At 33.1% G+C, this 21,289-nt stretch overlaps 2 protein-coding genes across 4 annotated transcripts; one reads left to right on the top strand and one right to left on the bottom strand.

Moving 5' to 3' along the window:
- Positions 1-2,709: 2,709 nt before the first annotated feature.
- LOC140441184 (uncharacterized) lies at positions 2,710-15,988 on the bottom strand. Of its 3 annotated transcripts, none has more exons than XM_072531733.1 (4): positions 15,867-15,988; positions 12,756-14,485; positions 5,195-5,455; positions 2,710-3,130 (listed from the first exon to the last, which is right to left on the bottom strand). In XM_072531733.1, the coding sequence occupies exons 2-4, from the start codon at positions 14,431-14,433 to the stop codon at positions 2,829-2,831; spliced, it is 2,241 nt and encodes a 746-aa protein (XP_072387834.1). In that variant the 5' UTR covers positions 14,434-14,485; positions 15,867-15,988; the 3' UTR covers positions 2,710-2,828. The 3 variants fall into 3 exon arrangements, with proteins under 3 accessions (XP_072387834.1, XP_072387845.1, XP_072387823.1); XM_072531744.1 differs by having other exon boundaries at positions 5,195-5,416; positions 12,741-14,485; XM_072531722.1 differs by having other exon boundaries at positions 2,711-3,130; positions 12,741-14,485.
- A 3,617-nt stretch (positions 15,989-19,605) lies between these two features.
- LOC140441188 (neo-calmodulin-like) lies at positions 19,606-20,562 on the top strand. The gene is made up of 2 exons (XM_072531757.1): positions 19,606-19,809; positions 20,186-20,562. The coding sequence occupies exons 1-2, from the start codon at positions 19,642-19,644 to the stop codon at positions 20,483-20,485; spliced, it is 468 nt and encodes a 155-aa protein (XP_072387858.1). The 5' UTR covers positions 19,606-19,641; the 3' UTR covers positions 20,486-20,562.
- The last annotated feature ends 727 nt before the right edge of the window (positions 20,563-21,289 follow it).

Below are 21,289 nucleotides of genomic sequence, written 5' to 3' on the forward strand. Positions count from 1 at the left end.
TATTTTAAAAACCAGAGGGCACAAGAAGTAGAGGACGACCACGAAGGAGATGGATTGATGATGTGGAAGAAGACTTACAGATTCTAAGGATCAGAAGTGGAGGGAAATTGCCAGAAATCGACAAGAGTGACGACTTCTTTGTGAACAGGTCAAGATACACAACAGATTGTCGAGCCACTTATGATGATGATAGAAACCAAAGCAGAAACAACAATTATAAAGAATATTATATAGTCTTAATAACAACAGAGATAAATACACTGAGGGCGATAGTAGGTAAAACTTTAAGAGATGGACTTCCTAATACACAAATCAGAGACATGTGTAAAGTACATGATATCGTCAGATGGGGAAGTCAAAGAAGACGAGAATGAAATCAACACATTAACAGAATAGGAAGAGAAAGAATTGCACGGACAGTTATGAGATGGAAAACCAGAAGGTAAAAGACCACAAGACAGACCCCAAAAATATGGAAACCCCAACATTGAAAATACTGCTAAATTAGACCGGAAACAATAGGCCTTAAGGCCTAACATACCAAGAAGGAAAAAAAGAAGATTGAAAATAATTTCAATTAAAAAAAAAAATGAATTGCAAAATTATTACCATTGTACCAGTGCCTTAAACTTTTCATGATGTTCTTCTTTTACCAGGACCACATTTACCTTGAATCTTTCCCTGACTGATCATATGTAAAAATTCATATTTTTCAGGGTGTTTCATAATGTGATTGAAGTATTCCAGCTTGCATCTCTTTATTATATTAAAAAGTTGTGTTGTTTGGTTCAGCCGTCTAAGGAGCTAAGGAGATCAAGAACTTTATCAACCCAGCTTATTCTTAGTAGTCGTCTATATACCCATATCTCAAAGGCTTTTAAGTGTTTACGCATAGCCTCAATTAGAGTCCACGGTACCACTCCATGCAGTAGCACTGGAAAGATATAGCAATATGTCGTTCAAACGCCAAGGTCAATACTAAGATCGTGGTTGCAAAGTACGTTACTCATTTTTACAAAAGTAGCTCGGGCTCGTTCTATTCGACTTTTTAATTTCTACGGTTGGTTGTTCGCCAGCAAAGAAAGTCATTACCATCTTGTTTGTATTCCATAAGATGTTACAAAAGAAATCCAAGGTTTTTGCAGATGAGGAACTCATTGCACACAAACTTTTTGCTATAACCCAGTTTGTAAGGGACACTACGGACAGATTATATACTCACAGCAGCATTTTGTGAAATTATTCTGATTGGAATTCAATGATTTTCTCTAATTAAGCCTTTTAAACATGCCACATTACTGTTTGTCGATGTAGTACTCAATGCACCTGGTCGCGGCTTATCATTCGTCTCATCTATTTCTCTCTTAAATTTGACACTATTGCATTCGCTTATGAATTTGCAATGGTTACATATTAAAATTGAAACAGCCGGCTGTATAAGCCTTAGGTAAGTGTGTGGACTCTTTCCACCGAACGTATTGGTTATTTATTCACAGAGTGTGTGGATAAATTTCTGTAAGAAAATATCCAAGTGTTGCTACGCCACTAGTAGCAAACAATTTCTAACTTCATAAAATCCACCGAGGTAACTTTCTTCGTGGAAATTCCAAAGAAATCGCAGGTATAAAGCATTTAAAAGCTGTTTTTAACCATTGAAAACTGCTACCTAGAAAATCAACGGTTAGCAATCATTCAAAAGGGGATTTTAGCTACCTAATAGAAATTTTGAAGAAATTTACCCTGACTCCTGATAGGTGAGGCAGTAATAATTTAAAAGTAGTCACGTAGTCAGTATCAAATTGTATGCCAGATAAGCTGGTCGTGTCTTGGTTAGAGTTTTCAACTCTCGCATATTAGTCAGTGTTAATTTAGTATTCGATCAAATTCGACGCATTTCTGGTTTAAGAATTTTAGACTCTCGCGTATTGAGTATACCTAGTTATTGTTACATAGATTATAGTTTAAAGGCTACATGTTTCACAAACGCTCATTATTAATCAAGTATATAAATACTGCAGGAAACATCCTTGGTTCATGTAACAATTTTATCAGTAACACATTTAAACTGTAACTGTGCTCTCGTGTGGTGTTTCGCGGACTCGTGTAAATTGGGCTGCGATCGGCGGTTTAGATATAAAAACTTTGCGCTAAAACTTTGGCTAGATCTTAACTTATTTGTAGTAACAAAGTTAATCATTAAATTACGTATTGTTTATTGTTTGTGTTCTCATTTCCCACGGCAGTGGGTGATCCTTCGAATTGGAATTAATTACATTACTTTTTATGCTCTAAATGGCAGTAAGATCGCCATCCTAATTTGTGGAACAAATCTTCCGTTTATTTCTACCAATGTGCTGGCAACATTTACTCAACAATCGTAACTTTCATATCTTTTACATTTTTTGTTTTCAGAACGTAATTTATCGTTAAAAATCCAAGGTTTCTTAACAGTGCCCTTTTATTTACAAAAAGTTAAGTGGCACCCTTTCCCTATCTTTTTCTTCCTATCTGTGGTAATTTATTCTGTTGAACCAAATGACAATTTTAAAAGCTAGTTTCGAACCAACAAATCGCTCTCCACTAACCATCTAGCTGCCATCCGTATTATATCAGCTGGCGACCTTCCTAGCTACATTAAAATAAAAAAAGTTACACATTGGTAAACTACAATTATCACATCTTATGTTATTATTCTTTGCTATAAGATATTAATGGGAAAAGAACATTATTATTGAAGAAGACATGAGATATGTATTATATAATTTGATAAAAGTCCTACAAAGATACAAATTAACATCACAAACTCATACAATTTTTTATAACATGTGTCACCGACACCCACAATGTTTTCTGCTTGGCCTATCTAGACTATATCTTCTTGATATCACCGTCATGCATGTACACGGGCTTCTAGTTGAAGTACTACTAGAAGCAGCTTCAATGGGTTTAATAACATTATCTTCTAAACTACTATCACTTTTCACGCTTCTGACATCATTTTGTTGTCTTTTGTGAGACACTGTTAAACCTCTGACATGTTTTGATAAACTACCTGCTTCTGAATATTCATCAGCTGATTTACTTCCGCTTACAGAGAAAGGATTTATAATATCCATAGCAGCTTCTGTCACTAGAATCAAATAGATATTTATTTATTATAATTAATTGGTATAAAATACTACAAATACTAACAAATTTAATGTTAAAAGGAAATTAAAATTTGGGCAACTGTTCATCATTCAGAAAATCTCGGTAGCTAACCTCTTCTCTATATACATAGGTCTCTCTATGTAAAGCATTTTTATATTTGACCAACAAAACTGTATCCCAGATGACTCTAGGTAAATAATACAGTGCTTTTCAGATAAAACTATCCACCTTAAATAACTTTTGAAATTATAATTTTTAGGAAAAGCGCAAATCAATTAATATTTTAACTCGCTGGGAAAGGCACCCCTCACCCTCCGTATCATCCCTTATTTTTTTAAATTACTTCACCCTTTTCATATTTTATATTTGGATTCTACTTTTTGTACTGATTTCAAAAATATATAATACATTCAACATAAATGGAGAAAAGCTCAGTCATTTGAGTATGCAGATGACATCGTCCTTATAGCCGATCGTATGGATGATGCAATAATAATGTTTGAAAAATTATATCACGCTTCCTTGGAGGTCTCTGCTCATACCACTCTGTAATAACAGTAAGAGCATTTTGCATTCTATCTCTAACAGGGCATGATGCCTGTCGTTGCTGAGTCTAGTTTTTAGCTCATCCATTACCAGATTCTACAAGAGAGGACATAAAATTTACCCAGCTAGCAATGCTGTTCTGCAAAGGTACTTTCGCGTGTTACCAGCTATACTTTGGGAACGGCTCATTCGATTGAGCATTTTTGGCTTGTAGATTGTTAAAATCTGCAATATCTTATTGGCGTCGCTTCTAGTGTGTTAAAATACTCATCAGGAAGTTCGTTTTCAGCCAAATTGAGAAGTTTGGCCGGAAGGAAGGAAATTTTCTTAGTGGGGTGCCTGGTGAGTACCCATCTTGTCAGTGGCAAGATGTTTTATTTTAAGGACATATAAGACCTAAAGGATGAAGAACGTACCTTTGTCAAGAGTTCGGATTCCGCTCTCTATGATTGGTATGTTTGCCAGTTGTATGTATCCAGCCCTTCTTCTCACTCTGTTTAGGGTGAGATTTAGTTCAGTATTTCAATTGAGGTTTCTCTAAAATTAAAGTTGAATTGAAAATGAGGTTCTCTCAAGATTTTTCATTGAAATATGAGCACGGAGTTTTCATCCGTCTTGAAGATGGTTTCTGTTTCCTCCAATAACGTAGCGTATATTAAATTGCTCGTCAAAGTGCAGTCTATTTATCTTCAACTTATTTCGTTTATTCTTTTTGGACGAAATTGTCCTAGTAATTGCTTTGTAGGAGGTGTTGTGGTATGCTTTCCTATATCGAGAAATGGACCCACCTCACCTCTTAAATTTCCAGAACATAGTTAATCCTGTATACGAGGATTAACTATGATTATATCAGACTTTCAATCAATACTCTATCCCTAATATGTCTATCGAGCAGTTTTTCTAGTTTTCAGTACGAATGAGATCAGATTTTAGCCTCAGGGACTTTTTTCTCCAGTTTTTCTAGGTTTGGATATAAAAGTAACCCTTATTAGGCTCGATAATTTTGGTATGGACCTCAGTCCTACCCTGCAGTAACATAACCTAATTTTTTGTATAGAAGATTATTTCCCTTCTGTAGAATTCCCATTATTGTATATATTTGGTCTGGATCCGGTGATTTATATAGCTCAAATAAGTTATTACCCATTTGATTTTGTCCAGGTTTACCACTTCTTTTGCTAAACGCCAGTTTTCCCTAGAACCATACTTAATGTTATCCAGTTCAGTCTGTTGACATATGTCTTTATAGTGGTATCAGTTTTGTTTTAGAGTTTATGTGCAGAATACAACAGCAAACCCAAAAATAGTAGACAAAACGCAGAAAAAGCTACTATAAATAAAGGATTGCGATAACTGCAACATGATGTACTAAGGACTTATTGGAATACGATAATATATCTTGAGTTACTAAGTGAATAAATGGTATATTATTTGTTAAAAATTAAATTGTTAAGTTATAATAGTTTTTCAAGCATTACTAACTGTAAGACATACTAACCAGTGGTTGCATCCCAATTCCTGCAAAAGCTTGGAGCACTAAATGATCTTACTCTTAATATATGGGTCACCTTTTTGCCTGGACAAGATTTTGCTCTAAAATATAACGACATCTTTGGAGATCTACTTCTTGGCTTACATTTTTGGTATTCCATTCTGCTACCCCATCTACTTTCTGGTCTTTTCAGATAGTGGTTTTCATTGCCGTGTGATAAGCTTTTTCCTAGTTGAATAGTTCTGTTAAAAGGCATATTACCTATTTCTAGAAATATAATAAAATAACAAAAGTTCTATTATTATTATATTAATAGAAATATTCAAGGCTGAGATACTACTCTTTAATATATAGGATGATCAAAAGAAAACCAAACAGAGCAGTTATCATAACCGATTATATTTATACACATAAACCAATTTATATGTAATGGGAAATGATTTTCCCCGTTATTTTGACTCCTCTACCTTCACCTACATTTAGTAAGGGTAAGATTTAACGAAAAATTTTTAAATACCCTAGTGAGTGAAAATTAAAATTTCCTTGCATATTACTAAGGATTTCGGGAAAAGTTCGGTGATACTCTTCTAAAATTCCTTGATGGGAATCTTCCAAAATTGCTGGTTATTTGGAATATATTTACGTATTACGATATAAATCCAGTGGGAGTGGATTGTTGGACTTTGGTATTAATGTATTTATTATTTATAAAATAAAGCAAAATGATAGATATTATAATTTTTAAAAACGCAATAAATAAACAAACTAGCATCCAATGCTTTAAATTGATATTTGAAAGATGGTACACTGATCTTGTTTTTTGTTTGTTTGCATCTTACCATATCTATTGCCACTGCAGAAACTAAATACATTTTCTTTATCAGTTTTAATATTTATTCAACTAAGTAGTAAGAAAGCCAGTCTACAAAAGGTAAATTGTTAAATGTATTTTTTAACAAAATGGAAACTAAAAATTTGAGGAGTATTATACTTCATCATCACTGGCTCGACAACCCTTTTTGGGCTTTGGCCTGCTCCAGGATTCTTCTCCATTCTGATCTGTTTCGTGCTTTTTTTCTCCAGTTTTTTATTTTTAAGGTTGTTATAGTATTATACTAATATTTAAAAAAAAGGGCTTCAAAACGCGATCTTACTTGACCAATTAACGCTAATAATCATTTTGGGGTAATTGTTACCCAGGACTTGTGATCAAAGTGTTGGAGTCGAAAATAAGGGATAAAGTCGACTGGTCTAACGAAGACTGTAGTAAAGCAAATGTTTCACTTTTTGAGTTACCTACGAGCGCTAAACAATAAAACATAAAGATCTCTTCCACAGGAAAGAATCGTATCTCAGGTGTGTAACCAATATTACCTGTACGCGTTTTATAATACCTCCGATTTATGAAAAACAACCGTAGAAAATCATCGTATCTTGAGTTATAATAGTCTTCGTTATTATTCGAGGTGATAGCATTAGGTATCGTAACATGAGTTACTTCGGTATTCGGTGCTAGTTTAAGGTTATGTTCAAAAGTTTAGTTTTATTATAACTGAAATAATGTGTTCCAAAAGTGACTTAATATTGGAATTAGCTGAGAAAGTGTATAAAAACACTGAAACTGATATTTCTTATCGTTCTTTTGAAGGTGAAGTCATAATAAACTTTATTTAAAATAACAACAACAAAGTAAAAACCTACTTATTTATTTTAAGATAAACATATTGCTGTAATCATTGTACAAGAAAGCAAATACAAAAAAAACGAATGAGGATCATAGTGACCACGAGACTGATATTAATCCTGAATCTACTACAGGTTGGTTTAAATTCTGCATGAAAAACTATTATCTATTTACCTCTTTTGTGTTTAATTTCAGTAAGCTTAGAAGAGAATGATGTCAATGGAAATGAAAATAAAATAATTAAAAAGGAAAGCGATGGGGAAAAATTCATGCAGAGTCTGATACTGACCCAGATTACATTCCGACAGACAAAGAAAACATCCCTGGAGTAATAATTGAACCTAATAAGAATATAACTGAGGCAACCACAATTAGAAAGAACAGAAACAGGGGCAATATAGAGAGAGTCAAGTGGAAAAAGCATTATAATCGATAGAGAGTAGGTGGATGAAAAATCTAAAATTAGTCTAAATCTGGGACTTGAACATGAAAATCGAACAGATATTAAAATTAAAGGAAGACAGATAGGTGCACCATTCGCAAATACATGTAGACTAAAATGTGCTATCAAAATAGCTAGACAAAATAGAGACCTTTTTTTTCAATGAATTTTGGAAGTTAAAAGATCACACGAGAAAGTGGGATTTTATTGCTCATTATGTGAGATAGGTTGCCAAAAAAACAAGTAACTATTAGTGCAGAATAGCGGTCTCGAAGAAATTACTCTCGAGAATAATACTTCCACGGTTGCAATGAAGAACAACGTGTTTGCAAAACTATGTTCTTGAAAACCCTTAATGTTTCAGAAACTTGGATCACTACATCACTTGCATTAAGAAAACTGAAACATGGTGGATTATTAGAGAAAGATAAATATGCAAAACACACACATAAAAACAGACCACATAATCTATAGACATAACAACTTATAGACAACGTAAAAGATAACACAAATCAGTTTCCTGTAGTACTTTCCCATTATGCGCGTAAGAATACGACATACCTTGAAGAAGGGCTAAATATTCAGAAAATGTACCGATTGTACAACGAGTATTGTGAACAAAATAACATCACTACAGTTGCCACGCCACGCTAGTGTATTGATATTTTCAATGAACAGTTCAATATTGGGTTCTTTAAACCAAAAAAGGACCAGTATTCTGTTTTTAGTATGGCTGGAGATACTGAAAAAGCAAAATTGCTCAAGAAGTACGAGTTCCATATGAAAAACAAATCAGTTATCCGAAACTTAAAAGACATAGACAAACAGCTTGCACTAAGTGATCAAAACTTGTATGTGGCTTGCTTTGATCTTCAAAAGGTTTTGGCTACCCCTTTGTCTAACGTAAGTGATTTTTACTACAAAAGCAAATACTCTCAATATAACTTTACAGTTTATGATGTTCGAAATAATCAGGGCTACTGCTATATCTGGAATGAGCAGGTTGCTAAAAGAGGTCCAAGTGAAATTGCCAGTTGCTTCTGGAAATTTTTAGACCTCAAGGCAAAACAAAGTGTTTCAACGATAATAGTCTACTCAGACAACTGTGGGGGACAAAATAGGAATAGTTTTGTGTTTTCGATGTATAATTTTGCTGCTGCACATTTTCACATTGATATTGTTTAGATTTCTGAAAAAATGCCACACTCAGAACGACGGTGACAGTATGCATGCTGTTATCGAAAATGTAAAGAAAAGACAATCCTTTGTATAATATATGTGCCAGAACAGTTGGTTACATTACTCAGAATTGCTAAAACTACAGAAAGACATGCCGAGAATTGGAAAATTGACAACAATAACAAAAAAAAAATTAATAAAAGTTAGCAAAATACGAGAAATAAAATTTTTGGATGAACACCAAAATTCTATAAGGTTTAAATACGAATTCGATGATGGTTTTAAAATTTGTGACATAAAATTAAATCGAAAATGCAGAGGAGCCTTCTACTACCATCAAATTTCCACCAAAACTGTATGATGCACCATTACCCATTACCACATACTATCCCTCTACGATTAAGAATCTTAAGGGGCTACGTATTTAACACGCTATTATACGGTGTAGAGGTCTGGACTCTCAAACAGAACAACATAAAAAATATTGAAAGTTTCGAGATGAGGTGCTACCGTCGAATGCTGAAGATAAGTTGGGTTGAAAGAGAAAGTCACAAACTTTGAAGTAATGCAAAGGATAGGAAAAGACCCAGAAATTTTGTCAACGATCAAACGAAGAAAACTCGAATAATTGGGTCACCTGATGAGAGGACATAAATACGCATTACTTCAAAATATAATGCTAGGAAAAATAGAAGGAAAACGGAATCCAGGTAGAAGAATGTCATGATTGCGTAATTTGAGAGAGTGGTTTGGCTGTACCACTAATGAACTCTTTAGGTCAGCTGTAAACAAGGTCAGGATAGCCTTGATGATTTCCAATCTCCGATAGGAGTGGCACAAAAAGAAGAAGACATACTAGCAAAATACCCACATTATATCATGAATTTTAAAAACATCCTAATTCAAAGAGTTATGTACCTTCTAAAGTCGAGCTCGAAATTGACTCAGTTGAGAGCGAAGAAGAGTTAGAGAAAGAAAATTGAATTAAAATATAAAACTGCAAATTAGATCAGTACCTTTTTCAAAATATATAATATTTTATATAAATAAAGTTAAAAAACAAATAATTCTGGTATTTATTACTTTAAAAATATCTCCATCGAAAACTATTGTAACTCATTCAAAAGTCACTTATGACCATTTCTGTCTTAAATTTGTTTTACTCTCGTAAGATCATTATTAAAAGTATCACTTAATGCTATAAAAACATTCATTTTATAGATTAATAAATTTTGGTAACAATGTAGATATATTTTTATAATTATCTTAATTACATAAAAAATGAGTTACAACAGTCTCGATTCGTGATCTTTTATCGTTTTATTTTAATTACGTTCTACATATTTTCATCAAGGTATTTTCAAGAACTAGATTAAGTTATTATAAACATCTCTTTAATAAATATTAAATGTCAGAATTTAGAGCACTCGTTCAAAAAATCAGTGCCTGAAGAGGTTGTGACATTAGTGGAAGCGAAAAAAATAGGAGTCAGAGGCATTGGGAGTTAGTGATATAAACGTTGGGGTCCAAAACAGGCCATGGGACCTGGTCCCAATAGGCCATGTAAAGGTCAATTTTAAAACAGTCCAAACTCTGAACTACTAGATAAGCAGTACCGACAGTCTCAGGATTACATTTTTTTTTAGTTAAAACTTAACCCCAATTAAAATTACAATCTATCCAAAAATACAGAATAATAAGTAATTTGTTTGTTTACATAGCGCGTAGGAGCCTCTTCCAGTGGAGAGTTCCTTTTCTTTATTTAGCAACTTTAAATGTTACTAATTTATCGTGTTAATTTATGAAGATAGAATTTAAAATACCCATGGTTTTGATTAAACATTAAATCTGTTTGGTAGATAATTTGGTTTAAAATGTTCGGCCTACGCACTTCATTATTGTCATCAGTCATTCTTGACTGACGTCTAGGAAGGCTGCTAATAGATAGGATTTACTTTCCAGCCCGTAGAAGATTTGTTTTTAATATTCTGTGCACCTGCTCGATTGACCCATGCTTTAGCCAAAAGCCAAATTGGTGATACGGAATAAGTTTAGTTACTTCTTCTTCTTCTTCAGTGCCTTATACCGTCCGGATTCTGGCGATCATCAAGGCTATCATGGTTTTGTTGACTGATCTGCGAAACAGCTCTGCGGAGGTCATCTCAAACCATTGTCGGAGGTTTTTCAACCACGAGATATGACGGCGTCGTGGTCCTTTCCCGCCAAATACTTGCATACCCTGCATAACAAGTTGAAGAATTCGATATTTTTCTTCGTTCCGCATCAAGCGGCCGAGGTACTCAAGCTTATGTTGTTTCACTAAATTAAGCACTTCTTTTTCTTTTTGTCATGCGCTGTAGGACCTCAACGTTGGTGACATGGTCCACACACAATATTTTTAGTATCCTCTTGTAGATCCACATCTCGAAGGCTTCAATCCGTTTTTCAGTGGCTTGCGTCAGTGTCCAGGCGTCAACTCCATATAGTAACACTGGAAGAATGTAGCACCTCACTACCCGCATCTTGGTTCCCAAACTGAGTTTACTGCAGCACAGCAAGGATCTCAACTTGGTAAATGTAGACCGTGCCATTTCAATTCTGTATCTAATCTCTTGATCGTAGTCCCATTTTGAGTGGAGGGTAGTTCTGAGGTAAGTGAATCTATCGACTATCTGGATCTCTTCCCTACCTGCCATTAGTGCTCCGGGAACTAATTTTGCACGGCTGACAACCATGAATTTAGTTTTCTTATTATTAAGGTCTGTAATATGTTACGCTCACAGTTCTCACTCGGTCTAGTAAGGCTTGTAGATCATTTAAGCTGGTTGTTAGTAACATAGTGTCATCGGTGTAGCGGATATTATTGATGTATTGACTGTTCAGTTCAGTTTCTTCTAAGATTGAAATCAATATTATTAATAGAAGCTTTTCGAATACCTTTGATAGAATCGACTGTGAACTTATAGGTCTATAGGATTTTAGGTTGTCTGGTTTTTTCTAGGTTTTGATGTCAGGATAATCTGTGTAATTTTCCATTGATTCGGAAAATAGCCTGTTCTGATGATGGCGTTGAAAGTGCGCTGCAGATATTTGTTACCTTATATTATATATTCTAGCAATAACTTGCCTATTATCAGATTAAACCATATGCTAAGTCGAATGAGGAGTGTAATTCAAAATAGAGGTGATAATACAGAATATTAAAAATCACGACTTTATTGTAATTTTTATAAAGAACGCGGAAAAAATTTACAATGTTAATTTTTAAAAATTTCCAATAAAATCATCATTTAATATTGTTCTGAAGCTATTTTCTTGTGGCATTTTAAAGTAATTACTATTTAAATAGGAATAAGCCGCAATTAAAGGTTAAAGTACGTTTATTGACGTTTCAATTTCCACTTCGGAAAAATTTGTTTAATTTACTAATGTTTGTATTTTTAGAACGATTTCCGAAGTGGAAATTGAAACATCAATAAACGTACTTTAACCTTTAATTGTGGCTTATTCCCATTTAAATAGTAATTAAAATCATCATTTTGGGAGAAGTTTTTTTGATATTTGCTATTTAAGAAATGGTTGCATACTGCTTTAGAACATATTCTTAAACATTAAACAAACATCACTAATGACAATCAATTTCTTGTAGGGTTCTTAAAAATTAAAAAATGCCAAAAATTTCTTCTTTTTAATGACGCGCAGTGTGTTTGATTATTTTATTGAATTATTTTGTATATTTATGATATTTAAGTTTTTGAATATAGTTTGATACATTGCGTTTTATTATTTTTTATTTTAATCATATTTGCTTTGTTTTGTGAATATCCCATGTCTGTTTTTTTTGCGATTCAAACATTTAAAAAAAGTGGCGCTCCATTCTTTTCTCTAGTTCTCTTCCCTGTTTTCTTTTTGTTGTTTTATATCTATTCTTTCACGTGTTTCTCACCTCTATAAATGACCCCGCCCATAATTTACCATGAGTGTGCAAAGGTGCCTTCGAGCCTATCGTGTACTGGTGTTCTAAGGTTAATTCATTATAATCTAGTTCACTAAGTTTGCAACCACCTTCTGTCACACAGCCAGAAAAAATTTAATGTTCGAAAATAATTTTATAATGTGAAGTAAAAAGTTAACTCCTTTTTTAATATCTTCTATAATATTCAATATACTGTACCTCGACGCACTATATGGACCGTTTTTTTATTATAAATATAAATAAAATAAGAAATAATAAAAAGTATATTTACCAGATTGTTCATTACCAGAGGTGGGAGTGTACTGACAAACTTCTTTACCAAAACACTTGACTATTTGTGATTTAATATATTCAATATCATTTTCCCTTGCAGCAGCTGTTGTTAATAAATCGTCATATTTATTTTTTAAATTTGTTATCTCAGTATCGCTATTTTCATCCGAATAACTTTTATCGTTGTCTCTATCCATATCGTTACATTGTACCGTCGAGTACTGATTTTGTAGTAAGTCTGCTTCAAGCCTAGATTTTAGTTGACACATTTCGTTTGTAAATAGCTGATTGCGCTCTTCAACAAAGTTCATTTCTTTTTCACAGTTTTCTAATATTCGATTACTCCTTTGAAGGCAAGTTTCAAGACTTCTTATAGCAGATTCTTTAGTTTTTAATTCTTTATTAAGCTTTAGATTTGCACATTGTAATTCGTTTATCTTTATTTCCCAATTAGCGATTCCATTCACTTTTTCATCGAGTGAAAATTGCAATTCGCTTATTTTTTCTTCCAAAGTATTATTTCTGTTTTTGAGATCATTGATTATTTTGTCGCAAGAATCAAGTTTGGAATAGGTTTCTGTTAACAGCTTTTGCGAGGCGTTTAAATGATTGATATAAGTTTCGTATTCTTGTTGGCACTCCTTATATTTACTTTCCATTACTACATATCTTTTATTATCACTATCGAGTTGAACTATTCTTTCTTTAAGTAATTTTATTTCATCATCTTTGTTATCCATTAAATCTATAATTTCTTTTTCATGATTTTTCATAACCTGCAATTTTTTATTTAGTTCCTGTATATCTTTGTTTTTCTCTTCACATATTTTTTGAAATTCTGTTCTTAATCTGCTAACACGTTCACAGTATTCTGCACTATCTTGCTCAGATCTTAGCTTTGATTCTTGTAAGCATTTTATAGTTTTTAATAACGTTTCAATTTTTTGGCAATAACATTTATTTTCTTCTTCGTATTCAGCAAGTTCTAATGTAGATGCTTCTAATTCTTTTTCTAAACTCTTAAGTTTTTGGGTAAGTTTATGTAGATCAGCCGGTTCGTCTGATCGAAGGAAACAATTTTGATCACGTTTATCTAACGCTTTTTCGGATTTAAGATTCTCGTATAACTGTTTAAATTTTTGCGATTCTTGTTTGTAATCCTCGATTTGTTTGATGTATGATTTTTCCTTCTTGTAGTATTGCTTTTTACATCTATCTAGTTGTTCTCGTAAATCGATATTATCATGTGGGCAGTCTTTTGTTCCAGAGTTTATATCACATGTGTTTTTAGTTGCTTTTAGGTTTTTAATAATTTCATCCTTCTTTGTTAAAGAATTTCGCAATTTCGCTATTTCTTCCTTGTACTTTTGTTTTTTCAGCGAAAGTGATTCAATCTGCTTTGATAGGTCTTCTATATCTGACACATTATTCTCTAAGATTGTAAGACACCTTGCTTTTTTCTGAGTGCGATCTTCCTTAATTTTTATATTTTTACTTCTTAATTTTTGAATTTTCTTGTTTTCAATTATTAATTTCTCTATTTCCTTTTTCAGTGTTTTATTTGAGCGTTCTTCTTCTGGACTAACAGGAAGTTCTTTATCGTTCGATAATTTTTTAGCCTCATCAAGAAGTCGAATAAGCATAGACTCTAAAAACTGGTTTTGATTTTGCATAATTTTCTTATATTTCATAGATTTACTGGATAGATTTTGCAATGTGGATCTGGATTTGAAAATCTTAAATCTGTAATTCAATAAAACATATATTAATAGGTAATAGGTAAAACCAAATAGAGATATGGGGAAGAAAAATACTAAAAATATTGTATGACAAAATAAAGATAGAGTACGGAGGGGAAACAAATAAATGAACCACTTTAGAATCTGTACAAAGAAATAAATACATAAAAAACAATACAACAAGTAGCTAGGATACCTAAAACGAATTAAAGAATGAAGATTGATTAAACGAATAACAATAAAAACAGCAAAAGCAAAAAAGAAAATGGGGTCTTGTTCTTATTGTGCCGTCTTTTAACGAAGGTTGGCGATCACTTAATTAAACGCTCTGTATCTTCTGCAACGTGAAATATCTGTTAATCTCTTGATATTTCTCGACCAAGATTTCTTTCCAAATCTTTTCTTCCCTCTACTCTTCCTTGCTTCATGAAGTGTAAAAAAGAGTTTTTATCGTTTTGAAATATGTGGCCCAGATATGATATGTTTCTTATTTGAATTGTGTTCATAAGCTTTCTGCTTTGTCCAATTCGTCTTCGTTTGAGACTTTTGAAGTCCAAGGAATTTTAAAAATACGCCTATATAGCTACATTTTGAATGCCTCCAATTTTTTTACCGATTGAGCTTTCCATATAGCAGTTGCGACCATACATAACATGCTCCCTCCAAAAATGAAGTAGAAGAGGTTAGGACAACAATAAGTTTTTGTACTAGAATCACAAATATAAAGAATTAAATATGGTATAAAAAATAATAGATAGGTTTGAAAACAAGAGGAGGATACCTATTTTAGTGGCGTTTAACACGAACATTGATCGACTTATCAGACTACAAAAACTGAATAACATGTTAATACGTTTATGTTAGATTTAATAGAATTTGCCTTTGCCTGCCTTTATGAAGTAGTGGGAGGCTAATAATCAAGGTTGGGTATGAAATAGATATAAAGACACTCATAGTACAGAGTATGGTAGTTAAAACAGTGTCATATTTGACTATCATTTTAGAGTTCAATTCCTGGTACCGACAAATTGAGATATATCAAAAGATCCAAAAGCCAAGGAGCTTCAGTAAGAAAAAAATAGGTACTTTAAGTAAAACCAGAGATAAAAATTGGTTCTTAAAGCGTAGATTTGATTTTATTATCTTCCTTGTAAACTGTGAAATTACTGAATAGTACATTGCTCTGATATATAAGTTTGTATGGTGGTATTGAAAGTAAGCTTCTGTTGCAAGAGCTAGAATAGCGTATTTTTAGTTTTAAAGAAATAAAATAGAAAGCAATTAAAATTATATTTTTAATTTATTTAAAAATTTAAAACTTTATTTAATAATAGCGCATGATTAAAGCAACGGATATAATTTAAAATAATAAATAATATATTTACCTTTATTGTGGGTAAAAGCCATTTAAATGTTCTTATATATTGATATAAAGAAAGGAAAATTTATTGTTCATTGCATGTTACAAAATATGACACAAAATAAAATGAATGTTCCATGACATTTCAAGTTCTTTTAAAGAAAAGAAGAATAACCTTATTAGTGTCATAAAAACTTATTGTTGTCATGGTAAGTTTTTCTTCTTATTTAATTGGAAATATTATTTTGAAATAGTTTCGCAGTCGATCTGAGCACACTTTTTACGCCCATCTCAAATAAAATGTTAAAATGTTTCATAAACGTTTTTTTTTTTAAATTAATCGGAGAATACATAGTGAGTATACTGAATAGTTAAAATTTTACGTTAAATACCTGATAATAACACAACGATGCAAAGTTAAGTTGATTTAAAGAAAGGGAAAATCAAATATCAAGCATTTTTTATAATATACCTACTCGTAAATTGATAGGTTAACATGATACACGACAGTCACAAAATATAGGAGAAACGTGAAACGTTATACAGATATGTAACCTTTTTCATTTTTATATAGCTAAAAAGATCACCAATTGATATAATGCAAACGGCAGCCAGATGGTTGGTGAAGAGCGAGTCGTAGGTTCGAAACTATTCCGAGGATGTAGGGTCATAATAAACTGCAGACTTAGGTGGAATCAGGCTTTCTTACCGTAAAAGAAATTTTTTACCGTCTCTAATTTTCATATTTTTGATGTTTTTTTTTTGTATGGACCTTTCTTATCTTTCGTATTCTGTCTTTTATCGGAGTATCGGTTAAAATAGTAGTTTGTCCCTTCTTCCGTGATTTTCTCGAATTCTGTTGAAGACTTGCTTTTGGAAACGGCCTTACTTCTTTAGGAGAAAGCAACATCGAACTTGTAGGTTCTATTTTTTTCGATGCGACTATGTTTGCAGAAAAATTGTCGTTGACATCTGGGAAATGTTCTAGAATTCTGGATGAATTCTCTATGTTTTAGCTTGCGCCACTGTTAAAATATTTCTGTTGTTTTCGGTAGCGTTTCTTTCTTTATTTGCTGGTATGGGCCTGCCCGTCATATATTATGGCAAGAAGTCACTTGCTGTGAAAAAATTCTCATTCAGAGGACATACCCCTGTCTAACTGAACCGAGTCATTATATTAGTTGGCGTAGCACCTAGAAGTAGACTCAATTTTACAATGACAGGAACATCATTTACCTGAATTGTTTACTATCCAGTTATCCATAGCTGAATTGCAGTATTTTTTTAGAGGTACGTAAACACTTCTATCTAGAGGCTGCAATTTGTGCGAGTAGTGTGAAGGGAAATATAAAACTGTTACTCCATTTTCCTTACAAATATCTAACGCATCAATAAAAAGGTGGAATTCATGGTTGTCGAGCAGCAAATGTATAGGGCGCTCCTCAGAACATCTTGAGTAAAACACAAAATGCTTGACAAATTTCACAAAATGTTGTTCTTTCATCCATCCTGATAAATTTGCATATACTAGGCTTCCGACAGGTGCATGTTTAATAAAGTGGTCCCTGTAGTTTACTCTCGGGAAAATGAAGAACGGAGGATACTTGCTAAAACTGCAACAGTGAGGGTTACAAGGGTTCCTTTTTCGGCAGACGTGAGTTTGTCTATTTTGCTTGAAGCCACGTCGTGCAATATTCTATCCGGCTTCTGAACAGTTGTGATAACCGTCTCGTCATCATTCCAAATGTTCGATGCTTGCAAATTTCGACGCTTATATACCGTTTTGAAATTATTAAAAACATGTTTACATTTAATTTGTTAAATGAAGTGGCTCATGACACACTGATGGTTTGTGGGGTCCTCAAGGATAATGTTCTATTCCTTTTAATATAAGATTTATATCAATCTGGACCTGCCATTTTTTTGTTTGTTCAGCTATCTGTAATTCTTAGATGGTTTACACTGGTATACTGGAAGGCGAATTTTCTGGGCTCCTTGAATGTTAAACCGTAATAAATATACGAAGCTTGTTTTAGGTAATTAGCTAGAAGTGTCTCTTGTTTTTTAGAAAAATATTTCGCCCATTGAAATAACCTACACTAGCTCTAGTTCTAGCTTTACATTCTCACCATGTGATCTGGCTTTAACTTCATAGCACGGAAGTGTTTTTTGTGGTAAGCCATTGAAGTTAAAGCTGCCTGTTGAATGATATTGGGTGCTCTCTTACCCTCATCACTTTTTCTTGTGTATTGAAATAAGCTACCATTGTGAGGCTTATAATATGTACCTCATCATCAGGTCACAGTACATAGGTCTTTGTTTTAACAAAAACTAAAAGCAAAACAAGATGTTTTTTTTTTTGTTGTAAAATGCCAACTTAGTTCTGAAATTTGAGTATATGATGGGGTTTGTCGACTACGTCAATAGAGTCTAACACAGCTTAACCGATAAGCCCGATGTGTCACCCTGTCATTCTGAGGGATGTATGATAAACATGCGTTAACGCAGATATCAATAAATTACTTCATATCATAGTCAATGTATGTTACTTCTCAAAAATATTCAGTGAAATTTGTGACGAACGATAATTACTTACCAAGGATGATTCTAGATTTTTCAATATCTAGCTTAGAACAATATCTACATTTATCCTGTATTAATGTTTTATATATATACTCTAAAACTACATATACTCTAAAACTATATACTAGATGTTTCTCTATCAATATATCTGACAGATTTTAACATTGAATATTTGATGGTCCTTTTTGGAGTATAAAAAGGATGGTCAACTTTTATCCCGCGCGGATGCACTTTTGTATACCTTTAAGAAGAGAGTTGTACATAAACCTATCAGTTGATCGTAATCCATATCTGCAAAGTATATTTTCGACTTGGGTTAGTATAAACAGTGTACTCCGTATGTTTTGTAATCATGATCAGGGAAAATTGTTGCTTGATGGCTATCGAAGAACCGTCTATGACCAACATATATTCGTACCGGAGACCGGAAGTACAATAACAACTTTAAAAATAAATTACTTATACGTCGTAGACAAAATACAGTATGCAGCTCGTTACGGTTTCCACGCGTATGACAGTCTCAAATCGTAAAACATCAAAATATGTCTGTCATGCTTGTGTCATATCCCCCGCGTCGATGTAACTTCGTTCTGACATTAGCACAATTTTAAGTTAACACAAATAAAATGCAAGTACGTATATCAGCTGTTTAAACAACCACTAAGCAAGACTGTCGTAAGTCCAGTGTACTAAGCATAAACGCAATATGTTCAAAGAAGTTACTGCATTCTTGGTTAGTCTATTGTACTTAAGGCAGTCTTGCTTACTATTTTGAAACTTTTAAAGCACTGCAAAAAAATTCTTTTATATCTCAATCACTGTTAGAGATACGGCAATTTTGAGTAGCCCATTGAATTCTGCATGGTGGAAAATGTAGAAAACCATATATAACTCAATATTCAATATTTTTGGACTTACGGTACTTTTCCTTAGCTGGGCAGCATAAAAAAGTGTCGTGCTAATACCTAAAAGGGCGATAAGGGCATATCAATAAATATGTTCGTCGTATGTCAATAATATACAATGTACACGTAATAAATTCTCATAAATAATATTAAGTTTTTCCACGCTGCGATTTATATGCCAATTTTAATAGAATTGATAGGTCCGTAGAAAAACTAGATGAATTCTATTGTAATAAATAAATAAGACGTCACCGTCTTAACGCTAAATGTTATCAAATTTATAAATGTCATCAATGATTAGTGGTATTTAAAATGAGTGTCGAAATAAATATAACTAACGGTTTTCCCCCTGATATTATAACGCAATTTAAAGAAGCGTTTGCATTTTTTGATAAACATCAAACAGGCGAAATTGCGACTTCCCAGTTAGGAACTATAATGAGAGCATTGGGACAAAACCCCACAGAAAAAGAGTTAAAGGTAGGGCTGGCTATAGAATTTAGTAAAAGAAATTTTTGTAACCTTTTAAAGATCTTTCTTAGTGATTGATGACACAATTTACTATTTTTATTGGGAATAAGTCACTATTTAGTGCGAGGAAATACCTATATTCCAGCTACTATTCTTGCTTTAATTTCTTTGATTAAACTTTTGTCGCATACCTGGGTATCTCTATCTAAATTAAAATTTCTGTGTGGCCTTTGTATCTATCTTCTATTAAGATAATTATCAAATATTTGATCACCTTCAAGTTTAAGATCAAGTTTGTCGACGTCCTTCAATCTCATATTCACAGCAGTTTTTTTAATAGCGGTAATTTGATGCTTTATCTGTTGTTTACAACTTATTTTTGTAGAAGATCACTGCAGAAGTTGATAAACAAGAACTCGGCACAATAAGTTTTGATACATTTATTAACATGATGAAATGCAAGCTTTGCACTACGAATATGGTAGAAGAACTACGAGAGTCCTTCCAACTTTTAGATAGAAAAAGTACTGGTGTTATTAGTATCTTTGATTTACGTGATATCTTGACTAGCACCGGTGATAAATTTGACGATGATGAAATTGAAGAAATGATGAAGGACGTTGTGTTAAATGACAACGATGAAGTTGTATACGACGAATTTATTAATACTTTGGCCTCTAAATAGAATATTTGATTTTTTGAAAGTATCAAGTATTTAATAAACCTTAATATTTTATAAAGCTTTTATTAATTTAATAAAGGTTTAAAAGTTTGTTTAACAATTTAATAAATTTGTTTCATACGTTCAGCTGCTAGTACGTAATATTTTTTAAAAACTAAAACTAATTTGACTTTAAAATTCAGGAAGTTATATATTACTAATTTTTTTTCTCCAGGGCGTTACAACCCTTCGTGGGTTTTAACCGACTCGACAACATGCCTCCACTGTTTTCTGTCTTGAGTAACCTCCATCAAATTCTCCACGCCCATGGTGCTTAGGTCTCCTGCTATATTATCTCGCCACCGGAGACGAGGGCGTCCGCGTGGTCTCCTTCCAGTTGGGACTTCCTCCCACACCAGTCTTACTGTTCGTTCGTCAGAATATCTTCTGAGGTGTCCTGCCCATTGGAGTCTTCTGGGCTTTATTTATTTTATGATGTTGGCGTCTGGGTAAAGTTCTTCGAGCTCTTTGTTAGTTCTTATCCTATATTGTCCTGATGCTTCATCCAGCACAGGACCAAAGATCTTCCTTAGGATTTTTCTTTCCCAAACACATAGTCTCTCTTTGTTTGCCTTTTTTATCGTCCACGTTTCGCTTCCATACATCACAATGGGCCGTATGATTGTTTTATAGACCTTTATCTTCGTACGTCTTGTTAGTTATTTCGATTTTATAAGGTTTTGGAGGGCAAAAAGACATCTGTTGTCGGACTGGATCCTGTTGTTTATTTCTTGTGTTCCGTTATTGTCTTCAGTTATTGTTGTTCCA

Source organism: Diabrotica undecimpunctata, chromosome 1 (assembly GCF_040954645.1).
Source record: "Diabrotica undecimpunctata isolate CICGRU chromosome 1, icDiaUnde3, whole genome shotgun sequence".
Taxonomy (NCBI): Eukaryota; Metazoa; Arthropoda; class Insecta; order Coleoptera; family Chrysomelidae; genus Diabrotica; species Diabrotica undecimpunctata.

What these genes read in the sequence shown, in the direction of transcription:
- LOC140441184 (XM_072531722.1), bottom strand. Translation starts at nt 14,433, where the DNA reads ATGAAATATAAGAAAATTATGCAAAATCAAAACCAGTTTTTAGAGTCT. An exon ending in CTCTGGTAATGAACAATCTG is followed by an intron (nt 5,456 to 12,740) that starts GTAAATATACTT and finishes TTATATTTCTAG; the next exon opens with AAATAGGTAATATGCCTTTT. An exon ending in GAATTGGGATGCAACCACTG is followed by an intron (nt 3,131 to 5,194) that starts GTTAGTATGTCT and finishes ATTTGATTCTAG; the next exon opens with TGACAGAAGCTGCTATGGAT.
- LOC140441188 (XM_072531757.1), top strand. Translation starts at nt 19,642, where the DNA reads ATGAGTGTCGAAATAAATATAACTAACGGTTTTCCCCCTGATATTATA. An exon ending in CCACAGAAAAAGAGTTAAAG is followed by an intron (nt 19,810 to 20,185) that starts GTAGGGCTGGCT and finishes TTATTTTTGTAG; the next exon opens with AAGATCACTGCAGAAGTTGA.